Here is a 19,280-nt window from a genome sequence, read left to right as displayed (position 1 = left end):
TTGATGCATATTTTCCTATTTGTACGAACTATCAAATCTTTAAGATTATGCTGTCTTTTATTAGGGAAATATGCAAGCATACGCAAAATAGGTCAAACATATGCAAAAATAAAAAGAATAGTAGAATGAATTTCTACGTACCCATCACCCACTGTCAACTGTTACCTACTCAAGTTTCATCAACTCTCACCCACTCCTCCCCACTCAGATGATTTTGAAGCAACTCATGTGTTATGCCATTACTTTAATATAGATCTCTAAGAGATAAGAACTCTTTGAAATCATATTCCCAATACATTAACACAACTAAAAAGTAATGATTATTCCTTAACATCACCAAATATCCAGTTAGTGTACAGTTTCAGACTTGTGGGTGGGATGCTAAGTTCAGAAGGGTTGAGGTATCTGAGGATATCTAATGAAGCCAAGATTTAGTGCTGGGGCAGAGGTCACCCAATAGCATCTCATGACCCCAGACACAGATGGGCACACACCAGCCTGTTGCCACAGATGACCTTAAGAAAGTCTGAGCCCAGGGTGCTGGCTCAGGCAGATGGTCACACCCACAGAGTGGCCCCTGAGGACACTAGTGCCCAGGAACTACCTGCTTCAATCACATTCCTGCCTAGACAGGTCTAATTCAATACCAGAATTTCTGAAGAAAGTCCTGAGCTTCAATATTTATACCCAGCATTCTAGTGGGCAGACAGGATGGAACCACAGCCTGAACTAGTCTTTTTTTAATGATCCTATTTATTTTAGATTATTTACTGCTAATATTTTTATTTATTTATTTGGCTCCCCTGGGTCTTAGCTGCAGCATGTGGGACCCAGTTCCCTGGCCAGGGATTGAATACAGGCCCTCTGCACTGGAACCTGGAGTCTTAGCCACTGGGCTACCAGGGAAGTCCCGTGACCTAGTCTTGAATGCTAACTCCATCAATGATTTGCTGTGGGATCAGGTGCTTCACATATCTGAGCCAGACTCCTTGTCTCTTTAACTTACCAGGGGGCACCCCAAACCTGTCTTTACACCAGCAGCCACACTCCTGGAGCGACTTTCTGCCAACCTAGAATCTAGGCTTCCATAAAGACCCAGTTCAAACACCTAGCCCTCTGTGGCTAATCCCCTCCTGGAATCATCTCTCCTCCCCCTGAGCACGGTAGTATTAATTGTCTCTGTAGTGGGAGCTGGAGGCCCTTTAGAAACAAACTAGTCATTTTAAAGGCAAGGAAATGAGGAACTGATGGAGGAAAGAACTTGTTCAGCATTGCACAGCAGGTGCACAAAGAAGCTGTGATTTTTCCAGAGATCCTTCTGCTGCTTGGAGCACACACTTGGACATTTACAGCTTTACCACTTACCCCAACGCACAGAACCACTCTGCGCTTTGGTTTCCTCACCCATAAAATGGGGCAGAATAATGCTCACCTCCCAGAGTTGCTGTGAGAATTAAGTGAGGTAACTGGCTTTGAAAACTGTAAGTGGTGGGCACTTGTGAGGGTCAGACTCCCTATTACCTTCACAGAAATAGCAATAGAGGAATGTGAGCTCCCTGAGGTGGGGATCTGCCTCGGGCTCAGTTCACACTCAGCAGACGGTTGGCACTCGGAAAGCCAGGACTGGGAGCTGGAGAGCCACTCACCTTTCTGTCCCACCCTCATGCCCAGACCCTCCTGGATTCTACTCACCCTTCAGTCACCTTTTGCTTCTCTGCTCTCACCATCCCGCAATGACTGTGCAATCCAAACAGTACCCTCCATGCCCCAACCGCCTCACTGCCCACAGTGTACCCCTTCACCCCCTCTTCATTCTCAACTCAAGGCCTTTGCAAGCGCAGGTCCCCCTTTGCATGCGCTGTTCCCCTTGCTTGCAAAACTCTTCACCGGCTCTCAAGTCTCATCTCAGACTTCCCCTCCAGTGCCACCTCCTCAAAGAGGCCCTCCAGGACCACCTGGTTCCAGGTTGCTCCCCACCCCATCAGTCTCGCCCTCCTGTCTCCTCACAGAACTGCCATTCCTGGAGATGATCTTATTTTCACCTTTTCCTGTTTCCTGTTTAGCATCTGTTCTCATGCCCCAACCAGAATACAAGTTTTGTTCACAGCTGTGTCCCCAGAGCCTATAACTCGTTAAGTCAGATGAATGAATGAATATGTCTCTTGTTCACACATTTATTCCTTGGCTTCTTTTTTTCTCAGGCCTGCCTCCAAGTCTTCATCCTTCCCAGCCCTCCTCGGGCTGAGTGTCTCTTAAGGGCCTGGCCAGGGGCATGGTGTGGGCTCTGCTCTCAGGATGGGAAGAGGAGCAATTCCTGAGAGAGGCTGGAGGAGGTCTGATGTCCCAGCACCTTCTGTGCCCAAGAGAGGGAGGGGCCAGGCTGGAGGCACTGCTCATCAAAAATCTTTTTAAGGAACACATCGTTTCGATATTTGGCAAAACCAATACAATATTGTAAAGTTTAAAAATAAAATAAAAAAGATATTAAAAAAAAAAGGAACACATCAGGGAGACCTGTGGTGGTGGCAGCCAGGGGCCTTTGGGAACCCCAACAAAAGCACACATAGCTGAGATTCTGAGATTTTAATCCCTCTCTCTCCTCCCACCCTCCCATCTCCTGCTGGGGGTTCCCTGGGGAATAGACCCAGAGGAAGTCAGAGGTCAAGGTTTCTAGAGTGATGCAGAGCACAGAGATTACCCCCCGAGGGCTAGCGCAGGACAGAGAAAGTCAGAAAGGGTCAGAGAGGTGGCGTTCCTCACCCTGACATTTCCATTTGTTCCCTGTTCTGTGCAAGTGAAAGTATCAGTTGCTCTGTCGTGTCTGACTCTGCGTTACCCCATGTAGCCTGCCAGGCTCCTCTGTCCATGGAATTCTCCTGGCAAAGTTCCTGGAGTGAACTTTGCCATTTCCTTCTCCAGGGGATCTTCCTGACCCAGGTCTCTCACGTTGCAGGCGGGTTCTTTATTGTTTGAGCCACCAGGGAAGCCAGGGATCTGGTATGCCCGTAGCATTTTCTCCACCTTCCCTGAAGTTCTCTGCATGCTGCTCTATGACACACCCAAGCCCTGATTCCCCGAGACGCTGCCCCAAGTCCCCCAAATGGAAATTCCAGAACCAGACATGTGTCTCAGCCCCTGGCTTCCTTCCTCCCTGTGATGAGACAGGAGGATGACCTGGTTGTACCAAGAGGCTGTGCCTCACCCAGAAAAAAAGAACCTGAAGACCCAGGAGCGGGGGCTATGGAGAGACTCAGGGGGGGCTCTTCTCGCTCCTGGGGGCCACCTGCCCACATGGCCTGGGACAAGAGTCTCTGTCCTCTCCACCCTCCATGTGGCTGACAATTCCAGTGCCCACCTAGGGCTAGGCTCAGGCTCTGAGCTCCAGGAGATGGTCAGGACTCAAGGACTAGGGGCAGATGTGGGCATGGGACAAGGGCCATGATGGGAGTCAGGGGAGGCCAGTCACTGGGCTGGGCTGGCACGGTCCCCTTAGGCCTGATGGGTGGGTCTGGGCTCCTTGGCCAGGTCCTTGGGAGGAGCAGCCTTAGGCTGGAGGGGGCTGGTGACAAGCAGGCTGCAGAGGAAGCAGAAGCCAGCAAAGGCGAATTTTCAGAGCCTGGGATTGGGTGAAGCCCTGGGTTGCTCTTCTCCTAAATTCTGCAATAAACCCTTATCCTGGCCAAGCGGGGGTAGCAGGAAGGTTCCAGGGTAGCCGCTCCCTGGGAACAAGGTGCCGACTTCCTTGTTTAGCAAATGGTGCTGAGTGGGTATAAGGGGCAGGGGGTGGAATGCTGGGGTCTCCAGCCAGGAGAGAGGGAAGGTTGGGGAGACCCCACACCAGGCCCGGGGGATGTCTGGAAGGATGGCAGGGGATCTGGCAGAGCAGAGAGACCCACTCATCCCCCATGACTCAGGCCATCCCTGTGGATGAAGGGGGCAGGTGACCCCCCCCAAGACTGATGGATGTGACTGGCCAGCTCCTGCCTCAAGGCCATCACAGGTCTGGCCCACAGCAGGGACCCAGCATGTGTTCCGGGGCTGTACGAACGGGTGGATGGGGACATGGACGATGCGACTGCACGCCCAGGGTCTGGGGAACCAGCGGCACCTCCCTCCGCCCGTCTCACCCAACCAACCTGAGGAGCTGGTCCTTCGTCCTGGAACAGACCTCAAGGGCCAAGCTCCTCAGCAAGCCTTGCATCCACCACAAGTCGGCGGGCATATCCGGCAGCCACTCCACGAATCTGGAGGGAGAGGCAATGACAGTGGCCCCGGTCTGTGCCCAGCCTGGCAGAGCCCACCCTCCCCATGGGGCTGGCGCAGAGCTGGGGGCCCCCGCACCCAAGCACCAGGGCTAAGGGAAGGAGGAAGCGGGGTACGGAGCTCCAGCCGCCTTGACTGCACTGTGGAGCAGGTCGGCACCTGCAGAGGCACCAGGGGGCGGGGAACGCTCCCCAAGGACCATGGACTTGACGGAGACCACCAGGCCCTCAGGGCCATCGACTCCAAAGGGCACAGGTGGGAAGCCCTGGGGTGGAGAGGCCCGGGCCCTGGGGTCAGGCTGGCTTGCACTGCAGCCCCGCTGCCCTATTCATCCGCTGTGTGGTCTAGGCAGGCCAGGGAAACTTCCTGGGCCTCAGTTTCTCACCAGCCAAGTGAGGACCATCCCCTTACCGCCTCCACGTTTCTATCCCCCCTCCTCCTCCCCATAACAGCCCCTGCCCTCCACCCTTCATGCCCCTTCATCCACGCTCCTTTAGGCTGCCAGCGGCTTCCTAAACACATCTGAGCCTGGCCTTCCCATGCCCAGTGCCCTCCTGGGACTCCCCACCTAAACCACTCAGGATCAGCAGAGGGCAGCATCACCCAGCTACAGCTGAGAGCACGCCTGGCCAGGCACTTTCTGAGACTCAGGCAGCCCACCGCATGTACTGCGACAAGCCAAACACGAACTGAATGTCCCCTCCCTTGTTTCTGGACCTTCTGCCCCTATTATTGTAACCAATATGTCGAGTACATGCGTGCTCAGTCGCTCAGCTTTGTCTAACTCTTTGCGACCCCATGGACAGGAGCTCGCCAGGCTCCTCTGTCCATGAGGTTTTCCAGGCAAGAATACTGGAGCAGGTTGCCATTTCCTGATCCAGGAGATCTTCCTGACCCCGGGATCAAACTCCCTTCTCCCTGCATTGGCAGGTGGATCTTTACAACTGAGTTACCAGAGAAGCCTCAAAACATCACCCTGCTTTGGCCAGTAATCAAACCCGGGCCTTCCACATGGCAGGCGAGAATTCTACCACTGAAACACCAGTGCTGTGGTTGAGCATGTAGTTTACAGAAAAGACCCCTGCGGTCTAGGCTGGCAACTCCATCAACACTCATACATTGATCTTCTTTTTGTAACTGAAATGGCTAGAATTTGCATTTGTCTTTTTCTATTTTAACTTGTGGTTGCAGTCTAAAAGCTCTGCGTAAGAAAAAGTCCACATCAGCAGAAAGCTGTCTCCCAGCTTTGGGTTACCAGCAGTTCAGACAGCAGGGCTGACCCTGTCATGGACTCTTCATGGAGTGGGCCAGAGACAAGTGGCTCGCTATCACAGACCTTCTTCCAGGGAATGGGGAATTTTTAAAAAATACAGATCTCTGCATGACAGTTTCCTGCCAAAATCCTCCACGGCCTTCCTGTAACCATCAGGATAAAGACCACACCCCTCACCTGGCCACAGACCCCTGTGTGTCTAGCCCCTGCCAGCTTCCTCAGCTCCATCTTGTACACACTCCAGATTTTGGCTTCAGCCACACTAGCCTCCCTTTCTGCTCTTCAGACGAGCTTTACTCCCTCTGCCTTCTGCCCCAGGACCTCTGCACATGCTGCTCCATCCTTCTTGGCCTAGTGGACTCCTACTCATCCTTACTCATCAGATTATAGCTCAGAAGTTACCTCCTCTAAACAGCCTTTCCTGATCACATAGCCCCTCTTGTGAGCTGCTCCAGTTCACAGCCACTGTACACCTCTCCTAGGAGTCCATAGCCACTGTCGATCTCTCTAGGTATCCGCAGGCACAGCCAGATGGCACAGATAAATAGTGACGATGGGTGGGCTGTGATCCCCAGAAGGTCAGGGCTGGGTCTCTGTCAGTCCTGCCTCCCGGCCCCCAGACAAGGCCTGACCCTTGACGGACCCTCAATAACTGTTGGTGGAATGAATGGACAAACAATAGGGAGTGATCCATGAACCAGCAAAGTTAGACGGTTAGTGAGGGCCTATCTACAGCCAGTCTGCTCTGGAAAGGCCTCGTTTTACAGAAAAGGAATCTGGGGCCCAGAGAGGTCAAGATACCTGGCCTGGGCCACACAGTTAATATGAGGCAGACCAACCCCTAGAGCTACCCTCAGAAAGAACTAGTTTCCTCTGAGGCTCTGACAGGTGCAACAGTGGACCAAAGATCCTAGAAACAGGAAGGTCCAGGCTGACCACGAGGCCCCGTTTCCGGTGGACTAAAGTCACAGCTGTTACCCAACCACCCCATCAGTCCCATCTTCCAAAGGAGACCAAGACTCCTCAGGGCCTGCAGCCAGCGTCAGGCAGTTTGGGGACACCAGCCCTGCTCTGCCCCTCGCCCCAGTGCCCCAGTGCCCTTCCTGCCATGGGCACCAGTCTCAACGGGTCAGACCCTTCCCAGGACCCCTGGCCATGCCTCACCTTCTGCTCTGGAAGTAGACGTACTCAAAGGGCAGCAGCAGGTACGTCAGTGCCCACCCAGGCCCTGAGCAGCGAAAAGAGGCCCAGGCACTGGGGTCCCGCATGCAGGCTTTCTTCAGTGCTACGAGAGAGGCCACGGTTGCCCCTCACCCCTCCGGCCACCCCCTCAAGGTCACCCTTAGGGAAGAGAGCCCGAGCCCCGTCTCTACCTCCCACGGCCCACAGAGGATGCCCCCACTCCCAGCCAGTCTGCAGGGGAAGCAGCTGCATTGATGGAGCCCCGCCCAGGCTCCCTCATTAGTCCTGAAACGGCAGAATGTGCCCCTTTCACAGATGAGTAGACTGAGGCTCAGAGTGGAGCAGTGACTCGCTCAAGCCCATTGCCAGGAAGTGATGGGGCCAAGATAGAGGCTGTTGGGATCCCTGCACTTCTTCCACCTCTCCTGCCCCTCTGGAAAGTCTGCTTTGGCCCCTGGGGGGACAAGTGCCCACCACACCTCCTTCCCATAACATCAGCGCTATTGATGACAGAAGCTGTGACCACATGACCACTTCCTAAGCTCCCAACTCCTTAACTGATCAGCATGCAAGGGCCCAGCATCCTGGCTGGGACACAGACAGAACCCGAATCCTGACCTCCAAACTATGGCTTGGCCATGCACACACCACCAGCCTCAACTCCAGGTTCCTGAAAACACAGTCCCAAGACCTAGCTCCCTGTAACCTGCCATGTGGCCTAGGGTGGGTCCCTTCCTGTCCCTGAACCAGGTCACCGCCTCTGAAAAATGGGATACAGGTAGTATCTCCATCAGTAGAGGAGACCAGGATTAGGATTAGGAGATGCTGTAAAGGCCTTCAGAGAAGCTCTCTGGTGCCCCCTTGTGGCTGCAGGGACACCGCCGGGGGTTCCAGAGCCCCAAGGTGGGACCTCAGGAGCTCAGCGTAGATGCAGACTTCCGTCTTTGTGCCATATGTGGTCTCCCAGGCAGAAAGAGGGGCCCGCCTCATTTCCTCACCCACCCCCTTGCCCCTGCTCTGGGCTCAACCACCATCACCTCTCCTCCCAGCTTCCCACCTCTTCAGCCTGTCCCCTCCCAGCTGGGTGTAGCCAACACTGGGACCCAGAGTTCAGAGCAATCGTGAACTCTGAAAGTGAGGGGTCGCCCCAGTGGCTCCCAGTCTCTTTCTTCCTGCAGCTTTGGAGGCCTTCTGCCCCAACCTCCAGTCGTCCCCAAGCTGATCTCTGCTAACCCACCTCGCCCTCAGCCGCAGGGCACCCCCCCCTCCCCACCAATCCCAGGACATTTGCACAGGCCACACCCACTGCCTGGATGCTCATCTGGCCCCTCTTTTGCTTGGCCAACTCCTCCATTCACACTTCACTTAGGTGCTGCTCAGACTCCCGCTCCCACGACCACACGTGTCTGCCCTTTCCTGTTGCTGCCTTTGTGACATTTAGATCACTGAGCAGGAGGGCTGACCAATTGCTTTGCCAGCTGGGTGACCTTGGGCAGTTGCTTAAGCTCTCTGTGCGATGGTTTCCTCAACTGTCCAGTGGGGACCATTCAGCACCATCCTCAGAGTATCTGGGGCGGGCGGTGGGGCGGGGGTAAAATGAGTCCGTCTCCACCTGGAGAGCCTGTGTGTGCCTCTCCTTTGTCCCTCGGCACCTTCTGCCCTTCTTTGGGCAGTGGGCAAAGACCTGGCTTTCTCAGGCACAGACTTGGGTTCGAATCCCCCAGTTGTAGGTCCTGAGACCTTGGTGAGCCCCTTCCCTTCTCTGAGCTTCAGTTTCCTCATCAGCGAAAAACACTCAGGCCCGCTCGGGTTGTGGTGAGGAGTGAAGTGAGTCCTGTCCTCTCGCATATCACGAGCACCTTCAAGGTGAGGTCCCCAGCCCCAGGCCCCTCACGTGCAGGGCACCTGGCAGGTGAGCATGGATGGGATGGGAGGGGCAGTACCAGCCTCCAGCTCTGGGGAGAGCTGCTCAAAGTCGGGCACATTCTTGACCAGCTCTTTGGGCACTGCCCAGTTGAGCGACAGGCCTCTGTCATGGGCAGCGTCTGGGGTCCCATCAGCTGGGGCTGGGGGCTCCTTAGACACCAAGCTCCACAGCACCGGCTCCTTGGTGAGTCCTGGGTTGGGGGAGAGGAGGGACGCAATGGTCAGCACAGCTGGAGCGTCCCAGCGACAGTGACCGCCCCCCCACCCCGCAGCGCTCCATGCTGCCCTCACCACCCGCACGCCTCGACGCCCGAACCCAGCTCTGGGGACCCGTTGACCGCAGGATGAGTGGACCCTTGGCTGGTCCTGAGTGACTTTGTCCTGAGCTCCCCGGCCCTGCTCTGTCTGCCGTCTGATTCCTGTGCACTTTCTGGTGGTTGACAGAGCCCAGGCCCAGAAGACCCAACCCAAGGTTCAGATCCTGGGGTCACCACCCGCCAGCTCTGTGATCTAACAGCTCCGTACATGGTTTCCCTCCCTAGAAAACGGGGGGAAAATTAAGGCCTGCTGTGTATGGTTGTTTGGATGCAATGAATCAGACACAATTAACACACAAAGCTTGAGCCCGGGTCTGAGCTTTCTATGTCTGAGCACATATTATGTGCTCCGTGAGTGCTTCCTGCTGCTGAGGGTTTGGGGCCATAGAGTGGGGATCAAGTGTCATGGACCCTGGAGCCAGAAGGCCTGAGTTCAAGTCTCAGCCCTACCGTGTTGAAGAGCATGGCCCTGTGGGATGACAGCCAAGCTCTCCAGCTAAGAAGACCTCTCTGACCCTCCCAGTGCTCCATCTCACACACACACACACACACACACACACACACACACACACACAGACAATCCTATGGCCCCACTGAGGTATGCACCCTCGAAGTGCCAAGTTCTGTTCCTTTGCTCTTGCTCTTCTTCTCCCTACCTAGAGTGCCCTCTTGTCAATATTTCTGCAGCCTTCATGACTAGTTAAAACCCAGCTTCTCAGTCACCACCTCCAGGAAGCCCTCGTTACCCACCCAACCCACCAGACGGGGTCAGGTGCCCCCGCTGGGCTCCCGTGACCCTGAGCATCCCTCCATCATCCCTGGGGGATGTCTCTTTCTTGATCTGTTCCCCTGGCACCAGGCAGCAGGCAGCTGGAGACCAGGACACGTGTGCGATTTCTCCCTGGGTCCCCAGCATCCGGCACAGAGCAGATGCTGAGGAAGAGAATGAACGAGCCAAGGTCCTTGAGAACTCAAATGGCTGAGAGGCGGAGCCACCTGGCACTCACATAGCGGGGCGATGCCCAGCTCCTGTGGGGGGCCACCACCTACCGCGTCTCTCCAGGAACCTCAGGGCATCCAGGTAGCCTTGTCTGCAGCTGTCGGCCATTACCTGCCAACACACGGGTCAGGCTGAGGGGCAGCAGGCCTGCGCCTACCCCTCGAGCCAGTAGCCACAGGCCAGAGACTCATCTTCAGCTGGACCCCAGGGCAGCCTGTGCTTCCCGAGACCCCCTCTCAGCAGGGCTTGAGGACCCCAAGGGTCCCTGGCCAGCACTGGACAAGGAAAGTCCCAGGACCTCGGGGAGACATGTCTTCTGCAGCAACTCCCTCCCTGCAGCTTCATTCACCTTCCCACTCTGAGACGCCCTGGCTGGGGGCTTTTGCTCCAAACTCTCCTTTCTCTGGCCTCAGTTTCCTCCTCTGGAAAATGGGATCACAAGGCCTGGCCAGGGATGTCTGGGCCCCTACAGATCAGTACACGGCAGTGCCCTTTGCCCTCGGATGTTCTTGGCCAGGACCACCCTCAGATGGCCAAGGCTGTCAGTCAGAGCCCTGCCAGGAGCAGGGAGTCCCCTGCAGGCCCAGGAAAGCCTGCGAGTGACCTCTCGACGGCTGCACCACCTTTCTGAGAGCCTCACCTTCCTCGGTTGTAAAATCGGGCTGAGATTTTCTGTCCACTCCACGGGTGTAGGGAGGATCAGCTTAAATGAACAGGACTTTGTTTCTTGAATTACAAAATGCACACAACCGTAAGAGAAGTGGAGGACCAGGGGAGGCCCGGGTGACTGGTGTGAAGGAGCTTGTTAGGATCACAAACTGTCAAATCACCCACGTCCCAGAAATCCCAAAGAGCAAAAAGCAGGAAACGAGGCTCTATTGTCCACCTTTTTCTGTGCTTGTACCTTGCTGCCATACAGACAGTCAATCTGGCCACAGTCTAGGGCAGCCGTTAAGACTAAGCATGGGTTTGGACTAGCTGAGGATTTGAAGTCTGGCTTTGTTGTTTCCAGGCTGGGTGACTTTGAAGAAGTTTGCCTACCGTCTCTGAGCCTCGGTGTCCTTCCCTGAGGAGCAGAGATGACCACATTACCTGGTCATGAGCCTGACCCTGAATAGCACCTGCAGAGCCCTGGCTTAAACCCCAGTTCAGCAGAGGTTGCCTTGGGGTGCTGCCCCGATATGAAGCATGAGGCAAGACACATCGGGAGCCCAGGCTGAGTTCAAGGGCTTGACCATGAGACTCAGGACACACGTCCTAACTGCCCCGAGCTTGTGGGGAGGGCTCCCGGGCACAGAATCTGACTCACCAGGCACTAGATCATGGCCAAGCCTCTAACACCTTCAAGGCTGGTCACGGGGTGGAGGCCAGACCTACCTCGGGGCTGGAGGGGATGAAGCAGCTGATGCCCCGGAAGAGGTTCTTGGTGGAGATCTGGAAGTTGGCACTGAAGGTGTTCATCTCGTGTATGCTAGCCGAGCTGCTCTGGGGACAGATGTCCACCGTCCCGTGGAAGGGCGACACGGTGATGGTGGAGGGTGAGTCCGCGAAGGGCATGCTGTTGCTTAGAGCACCGTCAATGTAGCGCTGCAATTCAGGGGGCCTTGCTGCCCTCGGGGTGCTCTCTGCCCACACGGCCACGAAGCCACCCCCAGACACTGGCAGGTCCCCTCCAGCTTCCCCGAGCCACTAGGTTGACCCCTCACCCAGGATGCTCTGAGCACCCCTGGGACCAGGGTGCGGGGGCTGACACACCCAGGAAGTGCTCCAGGGGCCCTGGGTCCTCCACCCACACACCTCTCGGTAGGGATGGGCTGGACTGGGTCACTGAGCCCCCGAAGTGCACTTACCTTCCCTCTGAACGTGGGAGGAATCGTCCCACAGTAGAAAGGGAAGTACGCGGTGCAGACCAAGGCCTGGGAAGATAAGCCAGTGACAACACAGTTGTTTACGCTCCTGGCGTTCAGAACCTGCTCTGGGAGTGGAGTCTAACCCAGAACAGCCCACACTGGTGTCAGGAGAGCTGTGTCCAGGGAGGGGAGGTATCACCTCGTCCCAGCCTAGCTCTCAAAGTTAAGAAGGGATTTGAGAACTGCGGTTCGGTGCTTAGGGCTCAGTGCTTCCACTGCAGAGGCAAGGGTTCAATCTGTGTTCAGGGAACTAAAATCCTGCAGGCTGTGGAGTGCAGCCAAAAACCAGAAACATAAGAGGGTTTTAAACAGGAGTCCACCTGCCCTCCTCTTCCTGCTAAGCCCCTTGCTGACTCAGGACTGCTTCTGGGACTTTCCCCTCAAGGATAGACACCAAGCACCATTTCTCCTTTATCCAACTGCCAGGAATTCTCCACCGAGAATCTAGGTATATGTCCTAAAGTGTGTTCCCTAGACCAGGGGTCATCCTACGAGGGGCATCTCTGACAAGAAACCCTGATTCTCTCCTCATTTGGAAAACACTGTCTACTCCTCCCAGTAGAGGCTCTGACAAGTCCTGCAGTGAAAAAGAAGCTTAACAGACCCTGCTACGGGTGATGTTTGGGGGCTGGAGGCGTCTCCGCTGGGGGCAGGGCCGCTCCCCTGTGCATTGCAGAATATTTAACAGCATCCCCAGCTTGTACCCTGTAGCTACCAGTACTGTGTGTGCATACGCACACACACACACACACACACACACACTCACATAGAGCTGTCACAGCCAAAAGGGTCTCCAGTGTTGCTAAATGTCTCCAGGGGGAAATATCACCCTTCGTTGAAAACTGCTGACCTAGAGCTTACCAGACTCATCGAGCATAGAACACTGTCTCTTGGGACTCAACTCCTGGAAACATCCCTCCAGCCCTTTCTGAGAGATGCAGAACCCATCCCACCTCTGACAGGATAGAGGTGCAGGTGAGAGCTTTGTTTCCACGGATTCATCATCAGAGCAACAGCAGCTAGTGTTTACTGAGTGCCTACTGACTGCCAGGCCCTGGACTATGTGTCATCCAGGCCAGGATGCTGGGACACTCACTGGAGTCCCAGGAGCCCATGGACATGAATGCACAGCAAAGGACTGGCCCTGCTCTTGCACACACTGGGCTTCCCACCTGCCAATGTGGCAGACATAGAGACGCAGGTTTGATCCCTGGGTCAGGAAGATCCCATCGAGGAGGGCATGGCAACCCACTCCAGTATTCCCGCCTGGAGAATCCCATGGACAGAGGAGCCTGGTGAGCTACAGTCCATAGGGTCACAAAGAATTGGACATGACTGGAGTGACTTAGCACAGCACCCCATACACCCGTCAGCACCCAGAGATGGTCCCTGTGCTGGGCGATGGGGCACCACGGTGAAGAGGATACTGCTGCAGGGACCCGGGTGGCAAGGCTGAGCAGAGATGTGCCCGACACCTCTCTGAGCTCCCTGTAGACCCAGCCCCTCTCTGACCATGGGGCTCCCTGTCATATCCCCTTCTGATACTGGATTGCTTCTTATTTCCTTACACGAGCTTGTGGCCACTATCTGCACCCTCACAGGTTTGAATAGGAGCCCCCGGAAGACAAGGATTTTTGTCTGTCATTCTGCTGCCCCACTTGGGGTAGTGACTGGCGCATAACAGAGAACCGATGCTTCTCTGCTGCATCAAAAGGCACCTGGAGGACCAGGTTGCGGGTGCACAGGCACCCCCTCTTCCAGGAAGAGCAGACCCAGCGGGGGCTCTGACTAAAGAAGCCTGACTTTGCCCCCCACCCCCAGCCATATCCCTCCATGTAGAGCCAAGAGGCCTCCGAACAGCAGGCTCGGGAGCCATACTCACGTGGCTGCCCCTTTGTGCAACTCAACTCCCTCGTTAGTAAACAAAATGAGGTCCATCTCCTGCTTGATCCGCTCCCCCCTCCCCAGGGCCCCAGAGAAGTGTCTGCTCTGGAAAGCGCCTGCAGGTCACTCGGGTAGGAGATGGCACTCACCCACCTGCTGCCAGGCCCTGCGTCCAGCCCCCTGCTCACCTCAATGACCTCATCGCGGGTGGCGAAGTCAGTGACAATGAAGTTCTTGCCGTCAGGCCAGTGGGTCAGCGAGATGCCCAGCCGCTGGGAGGCCAGGATGTGAATGTCTGTGGGCAGCGAGTCTTGCAGGTCCTGCCTGATGGTCTTGATGGGCATGAAGGCGGGGTGGAAGATGCCCAGGCTCAGCTGCTCCACTTGCTTGACCATGGCCAGGAAGCGAGAGCAGCACAAATCTGCAGGGTGGGGGAAGGAGGGGGCCTTCAGCCCCTGGCCTCCCTCCCAGGTGCCAGGAGAATGAATGCTCTCCCCGCTCCAACTCCAGCTCAGAATTTCTGTGTCCAGCACTGCCTTCAAACGCTCTGTGCAGGGGGCTTCCCTGGTTGTCCAGTGGCTAAGACTCTGGGTTCCCAAAGCTGGGGGCCTGGGTTCCATCCCGGTCAGGGATCCCTAGATCCCACACACTGCAACTAAAAGATTCTGTATGCCACAACTAAGGCCAGGAGCAGCCAAATAAATAAATATTAAAATAAATAAATCAATGAATAAACGCTCTGTGCAGCCTCTTGACCTTGGGAACAGTTTTCCAGGCTCTAAGCCTCAGATTTATCCTCTAGAAAATGGGGATGCCCATGGTCCCACGTCCTAGGGGTTCTCATAAGGATTAAGTGAGAACAGGCTGGCTGTAGGGAGCGCAGGGCACGGCGCCAGGCTCCCTGAGACACTCCTCTCCGCTCCCACCCTCTCAGGTTGGAATCAGCCTCAACTCGGGCAGGTAAGCCGATGCTCCCTGCGCTCCTGGTCCACGCAGTCAGTCCCCGGACTCACCAACGGACAGACCGCTGACGACGCTGACGGCGATGAGCGCCCCGGACGAGGAGCCGTAGAAGCGGCTGGCGCCGCGGAGGAGGCGCGGGGCGCGCTGCCTCAGGCAGTGGATCACCCCCACGTGGTAGAGACCCAGGAAACCCGCCCCTGAGAAGGACAGGTTCCAGCTGCCCTCCTTCTCGAAGCAGCGCATGGCAATGGGACCAGACCCAGGGGTGCGGCTGGAACAGGGCCGGGAGGGATGATCGCTGGCCGAAGGGGCAGAGAGGGGAGTCTCCAGCGGGAAGTTTCACAGGTTGAGTGCCGAGTTGGACTTGGGGCCAAGAGGTGAAGCTCAGGCCTGCCGGAGCCCAAGCCCCGCCCCCGGGCTGCATCACCCACCAGCCAGTGAGGTCCCTCGAGCCGAGGCCCGCCCCCCCACCCCCCCCCCCCCCGCCCCATCCCCATCCCCGGGTGTGCACCAGGTGTGCCCTGGCAGCGTCTGCAGGATGTGGGCACCTTAACGCGCCCCCCACACGCACGCCCTCGGTCCGGAGCACAGTCCCAGATTTCTGGGTGATGGGGCCCCCGGTGAGCGGGACCAGCTCTTCTGCCAGGTCTCTGACACTCGTGACGGAAAGGCTGTTCCTGCCCCCATTTCGCAGATGAGGAAACTGAGAGCGCAAGGGAACCTGGTAGCCGGAAGTGGGGGAGTTGGATACACAATATCCATGGGTCTTGGGGGTCAAGTCAGACTTAATTCTGCAGCTGTGCTGGATCAGGGACCTGGGAGAGCCCTGGGAGGGGGAGTCTGGGTTCTAAACTCCGCTGCCCCCCCACCCCCCACCTGTGCCTGAGACTTTGCTCAAGTTCCTCACTCTGGGTTGCAGTTTTGCAGTATAATGTGAGGGCTTGGATGAGCATCTACAGAGATCTTTCTGCTCTGATTGCTGCTCCCCCAAATACAGATCTGTTAATGGACGTTTAGGTTGCTCCGTTTCTTGGCTGTTGTCAATAGTGCTGCTATGAACATTGGGGTGCATGGGAGAAAGAGAATTCCAAAAAAACATCTACTTCTGCCTCATTGACTATGCTAAAGCCTTTGACTGTGTGGATCACAACAAACTGTGGAAAATTCTTAAAGAGATGGGAGTATCCGACCATCTTACTTGCCTCCTGAGAAATCTGTGTGCAGGTCAAGAAGCAAGAGTTAGAACCAGACATGGAACAACAGACTAGGTTCAAAATTGGGAAAGGAGTACATCGAGTCTGTATCTCAACACCTTGCTTATTTAACTTGTATGCAGAGTATGTCATACAAAATTCCAGACTGGATGAATCACAGGGTGGAATCAAGATTGCGAAGAGAAACATCAACCACCTCAGATGTGCAGATGACACCACCCTTATGGCAGAAATCGAAGGACTAAAGAGCCTCTTGATGAAAGTGAAAGAGGAGAGTGGAAAAGCTGGCTTAAAACTCAACATTCAAAAAACGAAGATCATGGCATCCAGTCCCATCACTTCATGGCAAAGAGAAGGGGAAAAAGTGGAAACAGTGACAGATTTTATTTGGGGGGGGGGCTCCAAAATCACTGTAGGAGGTGACTGCAGCCATGAAATTAAAAGATGCTTGTTCTTTGGAAGGAAAGCTATGACAAACCTAGACTACGTACTGAGTAGGAGAGACATCACTTTGCCAACAAACATCCATATAGTCAAAGCTATGGTTTTTCCAGTAGTCATGTACAAATGTGAGAGTTGGACCATAAAGAAGGCTTAGTGTTGAAGACTTGATTTTTTTGAATTGTGCTGGAGAAGGTTCTTGAGTGTTCCTTGGACTGCAAGAAGATCAAACTAGTCAATCCTAAAAGAAATCAATCCTTAATATTCACTGGATGGACTGATGCTGAACTCAAAGTTCCAATACTTTGGTCACTTGATGCAAAGAGCTGACTCATTAGAAAAGACCCTGATGCTGGGGAAGATTGAAGGCAGGAGGAGAAGGGGACGATAAAAGATGAGATGGTTGGATGGCATCACCAACTTGATGGACATGAGTTTGAGCAAATTTGGGAGATAGTGGAGGACAGAGGAGCCTGGTGTTCTGCGGGAAGTCCATGGGGGTCACAAAGAATCAGACCCAACTTAGTGACTGAATAACAACAACAACAAAATACTTTTCTGCCTTGTATTTTTAAAATAATGCATCGGTGGGGCCTTTTTGCCAGAGCATGAGTGGAGGGGCCGTTATTGCTGGCCCTTTCCTCTTCCCCACCATCCAGTTAGTGGGTTGATTAGGCCATCGGTTCTCAGGCCAAAGCTTGTTTCTTATTTAGTTCCGGGGAGCACCTGGCCGGCATGAATGATGTAGGGGAGAACAACTTTGAAGCCAGAGAGGCGATCTCGAAGTAGGTCCGGTGCACCAGGATCCCGGCGGCGAAGGAGCCGACGTCACTCTCCAGCGTCTAGCAGGAGGAGACATACAGGCAGCAGGGCGAACCCCTCAGCGTGCACACTCAGTGGTGTGACCACTGAGTGGCGGCAGTGTGGTTCATGACCAGCGAACTGGACGATCCTGAGGATATGCTTTCGTTTATTTCGAGAGAGTAGATGACTCAAGGGAGGCTAAGGAAAGGGCAGATGGACCGGAACTGGATGGTAGGAGCGTTTGTGTGGATTGTTCTGTCACCCAGGGGGGCCACACACCTACACCAGGTGTATATATACACTGGCAGCCCACCTTGTAGTGGTGGCCGTGGTGGTGGAGGCGGATGAGGTGGCAGAACCGAGTTTCTTACTCTGATGGAGGGTGTGATCGTGGGCACAACAGATATGAAGACTGTGATTACCGATACAGAAGACCCCTTCTCCTTACTGTAGTCGATACAGATCATGGTCAAGCGCTCCGTCCTACAGCCCAAGACGCTATTGATAAACAGAGGGGTCGCAGTTGAGGACATCTTTTTCTCTTTCAAATTTTGGATTTTCCCAAGCTTCTAATCCTTCCTACTCCTTAAAAAGAACCCTTAAAAAATCTTATTTAACATCTACACTTGTCGATTGCATTGCTGTTTTCCACCCCTTTTATTATATTCTTACAGATGTAATTGTTGTCATTTTGAGTAGTAAACATCTTGAGTGAAAAAGGAACCCTCGGTGTTACAGTTTGTAAATGATTTTTTTTTTTTTTTTTTGCTTTTACAGAAAATTAACTCCTGGCAAATCAAATGAGGAAAGAAATAATCTTTTTAAATCTTTTGTGTTAGATATTGCATTAAACATTGTATTAGAGATTTGCATTTACTGCAAACTCCTTTTTTAACTTTCTTTTGGGAAAGTCAGTAACACATAAAGCAGTTCAGTCATGTCAGGTCTGTCTGGGGTAGCATAGAACAGTCAAATAGTTGAGTGTAGAAAGTTTGAAACCACAGAAGAAAACACTTAGTTATTTCTTTTGAAGAACACAATTTTTGAATCCTAAAAATTATGTCGCTTTTTTAAAGATGTAAAACTTGTGGACTCCTGAAAAGCATTTTGTATTTAAAATACATTTGTTAAAAGTTAAAAAACATAATGTATTAACTGCCTGCAAGATGGGTTGGAAGGTCAGATATTACGTATATCAGCAGGTGTGACTATGGGGAGTGGATGACAAGAGAAACAGAAATGGGGAAGAGGAGGCAAGAAATAAAATATTAAAATAACACAGAGAACATGCATCTGAGGACCTAAGAAGAAGGGATGGGGCACAGTTAGGAGAGGACTGATAAGATGCCTTTGCTGGTATTTACCTTCTGCCTGGCACTGGGTCAGGCCTTTTTCCTAGGTCATCTATTTTATTTTCACAACTGCCCAGTGAGATATAATCAGTCCCATATTACAAATGAAGGAGCTGAGGTGTAAACCAGGAGCCAGGGTAGGGCAGGAAGCAGATGGGGAAGTGTATCTTTCAGGTTGGAGGACTCCAGAGGGGCTGGCTGGAGGGCATGGGGCTTCAGAATTTAGGGAGCAGAAGCTTCTCTATAGGAATCGGGGTAGAGCATTCTACCCCGATTCTCAGGGAATCCTGGAAGCCTGAACCCAGGACATCTTCTTATGCCAGAAAGCAAGCAAGTGTTCAAGAAATGACGAAATGGTGGCTTGTCCACATCCCAATACTCAGAACCTGCGAATATGTTGTCTTACATGTCAAAAGGGTCTTTGCAGATGTGATTAAAGGAAGGATCTTAAAACAGGGAGATTATTCTGGGTTATCTGGGTGGATCCATTGTAATCACAAGGGTCCTTAAAAGACAGAAGAGGGTGGCAGAAGAGTCAGAGAGAGATTTAAAGATCATGAGATGCTGACTTTAAAGATGGAGGAAGGGGTCATGAGCCACAGACTGCGTGGCTCTAAAAGGCAAAGAAACCAATTGTCCTCTAGGACCTCTAGAAGGAACAGACTCTGCTAACACTTTGATTTTAACCCAGTGAAACCCCTTTTGGACTTCCAAGCTTCCAAACTAAAATATTCCATACCATCTTATGGAA

The 19,280-nt window shown here is 53.8% G+C and overlaps 1 protein-coding gene and 1 pseudogene across 1 annotated transcript; one reads left to right on the top strand and one right to left on the bottom strand.

Moving 5' to 3' along the window:
* Window positions 1-823: 823 nt before the first annotated feature.
* On the bottom strand, window positions 824-15,055 carry PNPLA5 (patatin like phospholipase domain containing 5). Its single transcript, XM_006058721.4, has 9 exons — window positions 14,769-15,055; window positions 13,944-14,176; window positions 11,812-11,877; window positions 11,339-11,548; window positions 10,012-10,072; window positions 8,662-8,835; window positions 6,701-6,821; window positions 4,137-4,244; window positions 824-3,574 (listed from the first exon to the last, which is right to left on the bottom strand). Exons 1-9 carry the CDS (start codon window positions 14,959-14,961, stop codon window positions 3,490-3,492), a joined length of 1,251 nt encoding a protein of 416 aa, XP_006058783.3. The 5' UTR covers window positions 14,962-15,055; the 3' UTR covers window positions 824-3,489.
* On the top strand, window positions 15,010-17,925 carry LOC123333363 (annotated as a pseudogene).
* The last annotated feature ends 1,355 nt before the right edge of the window (window positions 17,926-19,280 follow it).

Source organism: Bubalus bubalis, chromosome 4 (assembly GCF_019923935.1).
Source record: "Bubalus bubalis isolate 160015118507 breed Murrah chromosome 4, NDDB_SH_1, whole genome shotgun sequence".
Classification (NCBI taxonomy): domain Eukaryota; kingdom Metazoa; phylum Chordata; class Mammalia; order Artiodactyla; family Bovidae; genus Bubalus; species Bubalus bubalis.
Note: the sequence above shows the minus strand (reverse complement) of the source record. Positions and strands in the feature narration are given on the sequence as shown.